The sequence below is a fragment of the Vombatus ursinus genome, unplaced genomic scaffold, assembly GCF_900497805.2.
Source record: "Vombatus ursinus unplaced genomic scaffold, bare-nosed wombat genome assembly UNPS02012319.1, whole genome shotgun sequence".
Lineage (NCBI taxonomy): Eukaryota > Metazoa > Chordata > Mammalia > Diprotodontia > Vombatidae > Vombatus > Vombatus ursinus.
This window is the reverse complement of record NW_020952097.1, coordinates 1,130,787-1,142,831: the sequence shown is the minus strand read 5'-3', so window position 1 is coordinate 1,142,831 and position 12,045 is coordinate 1,130,787. Positions and strand designations below refer to the sequence as shown.

At 44.8% G+C, this 12,045-nt stretch overlaps 1 protein-coding gene across 7 annotated transcripts in view; it reads left to right on the top strand.

Annotated features, from left to right (window-relative positions):
* The window catches only part of MROH1 (maestro heat like repeat family member 1), a 185,195-nt gene that overhangs the window by 112,458 nt on the left and 60,692 nt on the right, over positions 1-12,045 (top strand). For all 7 annotated transcript variants that reach the window (XM_027857638.1, XM_027857637.1, XM_027857639.1 and 4 more), the window contains 7 exons: positions 1,082-1,204; positions 1,615-1,694; positions 2,245-2,356; positions 2,609-2,704; positions 4,460-4,564; positions 6,215-6,350; positions 7,341-7,453. In XM_027857638.1, coding sequence (XP_027713439.1) covers positions 1,082-1,204; positions 1,615-1,694; positions 2,245-2,356; positions 2,609-2,704; positions 4,460-4,564; positions 6,215-6,350; positions 7,341-7,453 — 765 coding nt within the window. The remainder of the gene's footprint in view (positions 1-1,081; positions 1,205-1,614; positions 1,695-2,244; positions 2,357-2,608; positions 2,705-4,459; positions 4,565-6,214; positions 6,351-7,340; positions 7,454-12,045) is intronic.

The following is a 12,045-nucleotide window of genomic DNA, read 5'->3' as shown; positions in this document are numbered from 1 at the left end:
ATCTTAGAAATCCCCTGTTTCAATCCTCTTATTTGTCAGAGGAAGTTTCTGTGATTAATGGTATTGCTGAACAAACCTCCCACCTCCTTCCCCAAAGAAAACCACTTGTTGAACAGCCCTTTTCTGGTGTTGGCTGGAACCTCCTTGTCCTACTCAGTAATCCCCATGTGATGGGTAGGTTCCTATTAGTCAAGGTTTCCTAAGGACTAAGAAGGATAGGTACTGACTCCATTCTATCTGTGGGATCTTGGGAGACTTTCTAAACCTGCCCTGGTAGCTTCTCTCCCCCTTCTCACTACCCCTAGGCAAAGGTGCTGACTAGGAGTAAAATCCCCAACTGTTCTCCATTTAGGGAATTACATTTTATTCTTCTTCCTTCCCTTTAGGATGTATGATTAATGCCTTAAGCAGGAATTAACATCTTTGCAAAAAGGTTAAAATGGTAACAGTAATACCTTATCACAGGCAAAGGTTATTTATTTCTTTCATTAGGGGCTCAGGAAGCATTTCCCAGCTTAGGACAGGACTGGACTTCATAAAGTGAATGACCCTTGGGTTTGGGGATATTGATTCATGGCAGAGCTGAATATCTTGGGATGCAGGGAATGGATCACTTGTCCTTTTGGGCTCCGTTTGGAGCAAGTCCAGACCTTTAAATAACTATCCAGAGTAGAGGAGGAAGAAGAAGGCAACTTCCTTTAAGGCCCCTTTTCTAAGAAGAGGATATTTTTGCCTTTAGAGAAGAAAAGACCATAGTTCTGCCCTGTGGTAGTAGTCAGCAGCATTGTATGATGGAGGCCATTTATGCTAGGTTCTGAACTTAAGCCTTATTTATTGTTCTCCATTTCAGGAGGTTGGAATGTTGTTCCCAGTCTCAGAACAAGTATTCTGCCTTTAGACCTAGGACACTTAAAAGATACTGAACAGAGAGCTGAGGCCTCCTATCCTTAGATTCCTTTGTCCCACCTGATTTAGACTTGTGTGATTGCTGGTTTGGGTGGGGGTCACTGGTTCTGGCAAGCCTGCTAGCTGTTTCTTAGTGCCCTTGTCCAACCTTTTCCTCTGGGATGTTTGTCATCAGGATGAAACCCTGAAGCTGTGCCTCATTCGGAGCATCTGCATGATCAGCCAGGCCATCTGCAAGAGTGTTCCATCTTCTCCCTTCGTCTTCTCTCAGAAAGCAGAGTTGGTGGCTCAGATGATGGTGAGGTGAAACCAAGCTGGAACTATCCCTCAATTTAGGGATGAGTGGGCTTTTCATAGGGGGGTTCTGGGAAGCCCGAGACTCCAAGGTGGTTGAGGCTGGCAGTAGACCTTGTTAGGGATTCTGTTGCAGTAAGACAGGAGAGGGCCTTTTGCAGGGTTTTTGGAGGGCCTGCATGGGAGCCAGTGCACTATATTGGGAGGTATGCTTGGGGTTCATTGGGACAGTCTGTGGATTTGGATCTGGGGTTTAGGAGTTGGAAGGAAAGAGTTGAAATGTCCACAACAGGGCATTTGTCTCTGGAGAGGAGGAGGATATCGTCTAAGGAGGTGAGGGTTAAGTGGGTAGCATAACGGGAAAAGAAGCCCTGAAACAAGTGCTGAGGGGCAGTTCTGGATTGCTTTGCTTAGGAATTTATCAGAGCAGAGCCCATGGACTTTCTGAAGACAGCAATACGCAAAAGAGCCATGATCGCCTGCACTTATCTATCGTATCCTTTCTCTTCCCTCTGGAAAATACCTAGATTGGGTGGTAGGTGCTAACGGAGTTGGGGGAGAATGTCTGTTGAGACTGAGGTGGTGTTAGCAGGCTGCTACAGCATTTTCCAATTGACCTTAGAGCTAAGAGCACATCCATCCTCTATGGCCACAGCTCTTTCCTAACTAGGTGGAATCAGGTGCCAATATTGAAAGGCTGTCATTCTTGCCACAGGTCTTTTTTTAATTTTTTTTTATTTTTTGTCTCCGTTTGCCTTCCTTCCCTTTGGCTATGCTCCCTTAGGCACTGATAATCAACAGAAGCAGAGGAATCTGACACTGTCCAGAACTTCCCTCTCAGATAGGGCAGATGGGCTTAACCTGGGTACATGGCTATCTCTAATGTACTAGGTCTGATACAAGTAGACCCTGTTGTACTACAATCCACATCAGGGTCCCTGATTGTACTATAAAGCTCCTATCTGTGCTCAGTCCTTAGAAGTTCTGTGGAGTGAAGATAAGATTTCAGGTACTCCAGGTGGGCTTCCTTGACCTACTTTCAAGAACATTGGAGCCTCCACTAGAAGACCTGGACAAAGCTGAGTTGGTCCACAGCTGCCTTCATAGTGTGTTGGCCCTCCCTTCAGATGCTGGGATAACCTCCTCCTGCCAGCAGGTGTGATTGACGGGGGTCCTGAGCAGACTTAACCAGGGAGCTTCACTTAGGGTGAGGGGCAGGGAGTGGCTGGAATTGGCTTCATTGCTTATTCCTAGGTTAGTGGGGTGTACTGTGGTCCCTTCGAGGTATTGTTGTGGCCTGGAACTTGGCTTCTGTATTGAGTCTTTTCCTCTTTCCTCCCTTTCAAGGCCCTTTGGAGGGAATTGGGGGCTTTTTAAACCAACAGAAGTGTTACTTGTCTTCGTCTAGATTCTGTACTTTGATACTATGACTGCGCTCATGGATTTGCTGACAAGCCTTCTTCTTCGAAACTTAACTCCCCGAGGCCTGCAGAACATGTTTGAGGTACGATCAGGTGGGGTGGTGAGCTCCACAGAACAACAGAGGGCCTAGCCAGACCCTATTACTCCATCCTCACAGCTCCAAGAGTCCAGCCAGATCTGGTCCCCAACTCTTGGGATGGTTTTCATTTCTTTTAACATGAGGTATGGGACTTTTCTTGCACTTCCTCATTTAGCCAGGAGCTATAGGGCCAGCCACATGGCTAGTTCCTCTGTTGCTTCCTTCATGGGCCCTGTGTCCCTGTGTTAGGGCAAGGTGGATGTGCTCCAGGATCCCTCCAAATAGTGCCTCCTTGAGTCAGCAGACATTCTTGACTAGAGCCCTAGGTAAACTTTGTCTAAAAGGCCCACCATCTTCCAGCCCTGGTTCTGGTTTGGGAGCAGAGGAAGGTGGGGAGTACATGACTATGGTTATTCTATGCCATAGAATCTGAATTGGAAGAGACCTTTGAGGACATGTAGGCCAACCTGTATCTGAATAGGAACCTTGCACTAGACTGCTGAAGAGAAGTCATTCCATTTCCACTTCAGGATCTCCAGTGATGGGAAACCAAGTTCTTCCTGAAATAGTCCATTCCGCTTTTGGACATTCTAATTGTTAAGAAGATTTTCCCTTATATCAAAGAGAAATCTGCATCTCTAAAACTTCTCATTACTCCTAGTTCTACCCTCTCAGGCCAAGTAGAACAAGCCTGTGTGTTTTTCCACATTATATTCCTTCAGATACCACTATCATGTCACCCCTATGTCTTATCTTCTTCAGGTCAAGCATTACCTTGTTACCTAACACCTCATGAGACAGTTGTTTGGATAGTAGAACTATACATTTTGGAAATAAAAATCCTTACTTCTAATCTTTCCTTGAACTGATTGTATTTCCTTGTCCCTAGTTGTGACTGGGCTGCAGGGGGAATGTATAGGGTAGTAGCTACCTCTCACGTATCCCAGAATGGGTTTGGTTGGTTGAGCCACCGAAACAGTGTCCAGGGGTTGAATATGAGCGGTCATGCTTCTTTGCTTTCCAGCCTGCCTTTCTTGGATAATTTCTCCGTTCTCCTAAGTAAGGTACAGGAGCCAAGATGCTAAGACTTAGTTAAGTTGTATTAATACAAACCTAAATGGTAGTTAAAGATTCCTCCTTGAGATACTGTTTATACTTGGCTCTCATATGAGCTTCCTTTTTATTTATGAGAGCTTTGTCTATCTCTCCATTAGATGTTGAGCCCGTAATGGCTGAGCCTGTGGAGGTATTTCAAACAGGATGGTTGTGGGAGCCAGGCAAGCTAGGAAGTAAAAGATGGTATTCTTGAATAGATAGCCAGGACCATCATTTTTAGGTCCTAGGTCAAAAACTTCACTCATGGGGCTGCTTATCAAGGTGTAGGTCAATTGAACATGTTTTGACTGGCAGAAAGGAGGAGCTCTAAGAGTCAGTACCTTACCTGGAAATTTTATAGCACCTCTTTGTTTTCAAGTGCTAGCACATGCATTCTCTCATTTGGCCATTGTGGGATAGCTAGATCAGGGATGGCTGTTGTATTGCAGTTCAACTCCCTGCGCCCACTCATACTTCTCTAAAGCTGAAATTGGTACTATATTGGAGCTGACCCAAAGGGAGACCTGCTCAGCTGTCTATTCCTGTGAGTAGTGGTTCTTTCTGCTCAGAGCTGGAGCTTCTGCCTCTGAAATCTGTGTCTGTCTCCCTTACCTACTTCCATCCCAGCTGGTAAAGCTCTTTTCCTCCTCGTTCTTCTTCTAGCATTTGACCCCATGGATCAAATCCCCCAAAGGACATGAGCGGGAACGTGCCCTTGGGTTGAGCGCCTATCTGCTGCGCTATTTCTTGGAACATTTGAATGTAATTGTAAGTATGCCTGCATGCCCCCCCCCCCGCGCAGTTACTTCCACACCTCAGATCCAGGTCTCTTCCCTCATGGCACCACTCTCTTTTGCTTCCGGAAATGTTGGCTATCTCTTCCCTTGCCAGAGTTGGAAGGGACCTCTAGGGTCATTTAGTCCAAATCTTTGATGAGTGCTTGCCATTCTGTGTTCCACAGACCTCCAGTAATAGAGTTTACTATTTCCTGAAGCACCCCATTCCACTTTTGCAAATCTCTAATAGATAAGAGGTTTCCCCTTTAGTCTGCCTAACCTGCCTTTTCTCTGGCTGCCTGGGTTCCCTTTAGGCCTGTTTTTCTGTGTCCCCTCTGTTTTCCTTCATCTTGTTTTGTATACTCTGCCACATTGGACTCCGTTGATCTTCCTTTTCATCTTTTTTCTCTTCCTGGCCTTTCTGTTGAACCTTCAAGTAACCATTATGTCTAATTGGGGGGTTGAGGATGGGGAATGGTCCCTATTCCACCTTTCAGAAAAAGCATTTTACTAATTCAACAAATATCTACTGAATGCTTGCCATTGTGAAGTACTGTAGGGAATGCAAGTGACAATCTCTGCCCCAGTAAGCTTATAATATCCTGGGGAGGGGGGATGGAACTGTTGATTAATCATAATACAAGACACCATAATAGACATGAAGTTCTATGGGAATTCAGAGGAGGGAGGGTCCCTTCTAGTTGGAAAGATCTAGGAAAGTGTCCCAGAAGAGAGTGACATTTAAGCTGGCCCATGAAGAATGGGTAGAACTTTGACAATTGAAGATTATGAGGGAGGTAGCAACATGAGTAAAGGCATCAAGGTAGGAATAGAACAATTATGTTTCAGTCATGACTTGTAGTATAGTTTTGGTGAAGCAAAGAGTCATATATAGGTACTATTCCCCTAATGGGACATAAGGCTAGAAAGGCAGGCGGGGACTTAGGAGTGGGAGATAGACGGCACCAGCAATTCTTGAGCTAACCATTTTGGACTTGATTCTGGAAGGAGTTGGTGGGTATCATTAAAGGATGATAAACAGATTAGTGACTGATCAGACATGCATTATGATGCGTTAATCTGATGGCCTGTGCAGGATGGATAAGGACATAGAGAAACCAGTTCGGAGGCTCTTGCAGTCACCCAGATAAGAGCCTGGACTGGAGTGGTGGCTGTAGTAATGGAGAGGTGAAGTGCAAGTAAATATGAGTAGCACAATACACCCTAACCTATTTGTGGATATATTTATGGATGTTTGAGATTTAGCCCCTGGCATGCAGTGGATGATGGCTGGAGTGACTGAAGACTTGGTCCTTCAGAGTGTTAACCCAGTAGGGAGGAGGAGGTTGTCTTTCAAAGTTGTAACCTGCTTCTCATCTGTAATTTGGTTTCCCTTTCCTGAGTTTCTGGTCCTTCTGGAGCATGCTATTATGCTTAATTGTCCTGGTCCTTCAGGTGAAAGTCCTGGAACAGTGATAGGTATTCTCTGTGGGGCAAGCTCCAAGATGCCACCTGCACTAGCCATGGGGCAGAGCCTCATTAGGGCCCTACCTGACTTGGTTTCCCAGGTATTGAAGTGAATGCTGTCCACAAGACTCCAAGCTTCTTTTCAATTCCTTTCTGAGTTACCCTCTCTCCCCAGGCAATTGTACCATTCCATAACTTGGGGCTCCTTGTTGGGATCTTCTCTCCGAGGTGTGCAGACTCACTACCTTCTCTCCGACATGATGCCTTGGATTGTGTTTACTCCTTACTCTACATACAGTTGTTCTATGAGGGTGAGAGCCACGGGGTAGGGTGGGATGGGGGTAGGAGAGAGGAATGGTCATTGCAAGTCTGTCTAATGAGCCACCACTAACTTCTAATCTTGATTCTGATTAGTTGTAGGATCATGGGTAAGTCACTTCCCCTCCTTGGGTCTCAGTTCTCTCATCTTTACAATGAGAGGATTTCACTCTATGACCTCGTGCTCATTTCTTACTTTGTACAAAGATATGCTTTCTGGGGATTTAGATCTTCTGTTGATGGTCAGAAATACATAAAGTAGGAACATCTAGATTTGGGGTTGAGTAGGTTTTCTAGCGTCTCAGCGCTGTGGGTGACACCTTTGTTGTTCTATTATTGTTTAGTCATTTTCAGTCATGTCTGACTCTCTATGACTCCATTTGGGGTTTTCTTAGCAAAGATAGTGGAGTGGTTTTCCATTTCCTTCTCCAGCTCATTTTACAGATGAGGAAACCAAGGCAAAAAGGGTTAAGTGACTTGGCCAGGGTCACACAGCTAGTAAGTGCCTGGGACCAGATTTGGAGTCAGGAAGACCTGACTCCAGGCCCTGTGCTCTCTCCACTGCACCACCTAGCTACACTTGGGTGAAGCCTACCAGCCTTATTTAGAGTCCAGTGTCATATATAATAGCCTGGTTTAGTCCAGTTTATCCCATAGCTACCTGAGATTGCCCCATTGGTCGTAAATAGTTATTTATGGCTGGCTTTCAGGCTGTGCATTTATTGCTTATTTTTTCCCCCTTTTCCTAGTTTTGGTGTTCCCTACCTAATGCTTATAGAAATAGGAAAAGAAATGTCTCTCTGAAATACCTTGGAGTGTGGAGGAGCCCATCTGGCCCCAGCTATTTAGCTTAACTTTCTGGAAGGGTTGCCACCAGGAGAGGGCACCCTGGTTCCAGGAATTAGAACTTCCTAAACTGGCTGTGTCAGGCTGGAGAATGGCTTTGCTTAGGCTATACTGATGAACTTTCTTTTCTCCTACAGGTTTTGCCCAAGATTATCAGGATGAAGTAGCTGAGAAGCTATTATCTCTCAAAGATAGCCTAAGTGATCCCAATGTCACTGTTCTCTTCCATACCTGCTACAGCATTGCCCAGGTAACAGCAGCTAGGACCCTAACCCAGTGGGACAGTGGCAGATAAAGCCTCCACACCCAGCCTATGAATAGCTTCAGCAAGGAGTTTTACTTATACAGGACTCTGCCTGTAAGAACATGAGAAGCTTTAGAACCAGTCAGGTGTCAATAGATAAGTGTCAGTGAATGGGAAAAAGAAACAGTGGTGGGGCACCTGCTTTCAGTAGTTCTTGTGGGCAGAGTTAGACCAGCAAATGTGGATCAGGCAGGCAGACACAAACCAGCTCTCCATGGAAGAATTATCTGGGAAATTAAGGCCAGAATGGAATAATCCCTCTTCTTAATCAGAAACCTCTACAGGCTTTGTCTCTAGTGGCTGCAGATAAGGAGATGCCAAGGTCTCAATCCACTTTTGAGACCATACAGTTTTTATCCCCCAAGTAATGCCCTTCTTCCCCCTTAATGGAAATCTCAAGGCAATACTTGTTGGCTATTAGCTTCCCCTTCACTAGCAAAGGAGCTTGGGCTTCATTGAAATTCAGGAAATGAACCAGGGTTCCTGCACTTTTAGTTTATGACTCCCTCCCTGCTCTCTCTGGAGCACCCAGCTGGTAGGGGTCACTTAACAGCCAGTGGGGTAGGAACATTTGTCAAGGCACTTGACCTTTCACCCAGGGTTAGAAGGAGCATGTGACCCTGTACCTGTTAGCCTCTGGAAGGTCAGCATAGGCTACAGATTGGAGACATGGTCCAGCCTAGGGATCTTTTGATATCTTCAGTCTTTTCTGAGTGAACTCCCAGGAGGCCCCACTTACAGGGCATTGCTGCTGTCTAATATAGTGGCCCCTCAGGTGTGGGTTTGCTCTGGTATGATCTACTTCAGAGGGAGGAGGTCAGACTGCCTGGTTGAGAGTTTTTGGTTAATAGTACTCTTGGCTGCAGCTCCACATGAAAATGCTGGAGCTGCTAGGAATCTAGGAATTGTACCAAAGCTACAGACCTCAGTGAGGAAGGGCAGAGAAATCCTCTTGCCTGCCATACCACATGTTTAGGGCCCAAGAGATTTATTTTGTCCACCTCTCCTTCTGTGGACCCACTAACACCCTTTCTGGATTCAGCCTTAGTTGGTGAACTTCACAGCTGCATTTAGCTGAGTGCTGTGGGCAGAGGTGAGAGGGAAATAGCAGACCCCCAAGGGTAGGAAGGCATTGCCTTACTATTCAGTTATCATCCCAGCCTTTCCCCAGCTCCGGGGACCAGCCATAGAGATGAAGGTCCTTCTCATAGTCTGAGCCATTTTCTTAAGCCCTGTGAGCCTAGCATGGGCCTTGAGAAACGTCGTATTCATTTCAATTAAAGAAATATTTGTCAGGAACCCACTCTGGGCTTTGATTGCTCTGTGCTAGACGATGGGGATGAAAAGATGAAGAATCACATGATCCTTGACCTCAAGGAATTTATAAGGAAGTAGGAGGATGACAAGTAGATTCCTATAATACAAGTTAGAATGCAATAATTTTAGGAGAAATTTGACAGGAAGAGATTAGAGATTGAGGATGGGGAGGGCTCATTTTCAGGTTGGAAATCATGGAAGGCCTAATGGAAGGAAGAGAATGATTTTAGTACCTAGATATAAAGAGGCTACCTCTTCTAGGCAGGATAAAATCAGGTAGTCTGGTCTAGAAAATAGAGCATGAACAGGAGTAAGGTGCAATAAGTCTGGAAGAGAGGTAGGAGCCGCTTTACTAAGGGCCTCTAGCATCAAGATATAGAGTTTGTCTTTTATTCTGTGGAGATTGGTGACACTGAAGTCACTGGAGCAGGCATTATGTGATCAGATATGCCTATGCCCAGGAACTACGTTGGGTTTTTTTCTCATCACTTTGTTGTTTGGTCTAATCTCTTTGGTGATGAATCCCTTCAGTGCCACCTGAACAGGGGGAACTAAGTTGGCCTCTGTTGAGCTAAATGGGAAAGGGAAGGCTTGACACCTCCTGGGGGAGGGCCTTGAGCTATTGTCAGTGGTGATCTTGAACTGGAGTACAGGATGACCTCTGATGAAGAGGATGGGCATAGTGCCAGGCAACAATGAATGCCAGTAGCTGTGAGCACAGGGGCAGATTTTTTTAGACACAAACTGCTCTACCCCCCACCATAAGCTTGGAGGAAGCTGGCTCCTTACTTTATTGGGAAAAGAGGTTCTGGAGTTTTTCCCTTGAAGATCCCTCTGAGGTTTGATTTTCTCCCAGACTTTGGCCTGGATGAAATGTTTTAACGGCTTCATTCTAAAACCTGGAAGAAAGATCTGTGCTGGAAAAACTGACAGTCTACCCCTTCCTTTCTTCATCCTAGCTAACCTCAGAGGCACCTTGGCAGCAGATAAGGAGTCATAGCTCATATTTCTCCTCCCCAACTGTCCATAATTACAGAATCTCATCTTCTTTCAGTGGGCTAGGAGAGTGGGTGCTCTTGCCTTTTGGTTAGGATCCCTCATCTTTCTGATTTCTAAAAGCCCTGAACAGAAGCTATATATCTAGTCATTAAATGACAGGCTTCATACCAGCTACATTCTCCATGATGGCCAAACTGTAGCCATAGCCTTTCCCTTGGGTTGGGCCAGAGAAATGGGAATACTCTGGGCCTGTCTTGTCTGTTTTGTTTTGTTTTTAATCACATGCTACTTAGTGCAAATTGACAGCCTCAGAGGGAAGAAAACTGTTGCCTGGTATGCAGGACCTAGCAATCAAATACATCTTACCATCTGCCCAACAGCTATGCTCTACTCATCCCATTCCACTGCCTGCTTTTTACCTCTTGCTCAGGGAACAGTAATCAAATGAATATTAGTATTGCTACTAGAGAGGACAAGATGACCTACTATCCTGTTACACTGAGAATCCCTATGATTGCCTAGACCAGGGCTTCTTAATCTCTTTTCTGTCACGGACCTCTTGGTAGTCAGGTAAAGCCTATGGACCCCTTCTCAGAATACTGTTTTTAAATGAATAAAATAAAATACATAGGATTTCAACTGTATTGAAATAGTTAGAAAAATGCTTTTAATAAACAAGCTCCCAGGTTTAGAACGATTGGCCTAGACCAAAATTCCCTTTCCTGGCCACCACACTCAAATGTATGTTGTATTCCCCTAGTGGAATGTAAACAGAACTATCTCACTTCTTTATTTGTATCCCTAACACCAGTACAATGCCTAGCATGTAATAGGACCTTACTGAATGCTTGTTGATTGACTGATTGAAGGCTGAGTCCTGCGCTGTTAGAGCCTCTATAGATGATAAAACCCATCCCAGGGGATGAGTGAAGAAAGTGAGAAGGAAACACATGGGGTGCTCACAAAAGTAGCCTTAGTCCCATCAGTGAAACATATGAGAGGAGAATAAATTCCTCCTTAGCTAGTGGAGCCAGTATTGACTAGGCTTGTTTTATTGCTTGTTTTAGGGAATGAAGAGACAGCTGTTATCCTTAGCACTTTTCATTCAGAAGGGCACGTACATGTGAGAGAAGATAAAGGGAAGGGAAACAGGAGCCTTCTCACTCCCTTGGGACTAGAGAGAAGACTTGTTGAGGAAGGATAGACATGATTGCTGTCTTCCACCATCTGAAGGGCTGTCAGTGGAAAAAGGGAACAGTTTCTCTGGTACCAAAGGAAAGAACTCAGAACAATGGGTAGAAGTTAGAGAAAGGCAATTTTTGGCTCAATATAAGGGGAAAATCTTAATATATCAGTCTACAGTGGATGAAATTGGCAAAGAAGTTACTGAATTCCCTGTCTTGGGGGTGTTCTAGCAGAGGGGTTGTTATAGATGGTCTTGATTCATTGGGCAAGTGGTTGGGCTAATAGATGGTGCTGCTCAGCTCCCTTCCAGCTCCAATACTCTGTGATTTCCTCTGCCTGGAATGAACTCACTTCACCTCCCTGCCTTGAAGAGACTCATATCATTTGCCACTTTCTCTATTCAATCACCAAATATTTATTAAGAAGGAATGGAGGAAACAAGCATTTATTAAGCACCTGTTATATGCCAGGCGCTGTGCTAAGCACTTTACAAATATTATCTCATTTGATCTTTACAAAATTCCTGTGAGATAAGTGCTATTATTATCCCCCATTTTATGGTTAAGGAAACTGAGGGAGACAGAGGTTAAGTGACTTGCCCAAGGTCACACAGCTAAGTGTCTGAGGCCAGATATGACTTGGGGGTCTTCCTGACTCCAAGTCCAGTATTCTATCTACTGAATCACGTAGGTGTGCTAGACCTATAATTTGCAAGGCATATTGCTGGATGCTGAAGATATAAAGAAAAAAAATGAGTCTCTGCTCCCAAGGAGTATATATCTTGTTTTTGTGAATATTTTTTATACAGCTTGCAACTCTGAATCTGTTCCTCCCCTTTTCTCTACTTATTGCAAGATTGTTTTATTACAAAGATTACAAAAGAAAGAAGGAAAAAAGCAGTTCAGAAAAGCCAACTATCACATGAGCCATGACTGGCAGCTTATGCTTTATCCATACAATTTATCCATAGCTTACAGCTTATCCGTATTCACAGTCCCCTAGCAGTGAGATCTCTAGAGCAAAGGGTATGCATGTTT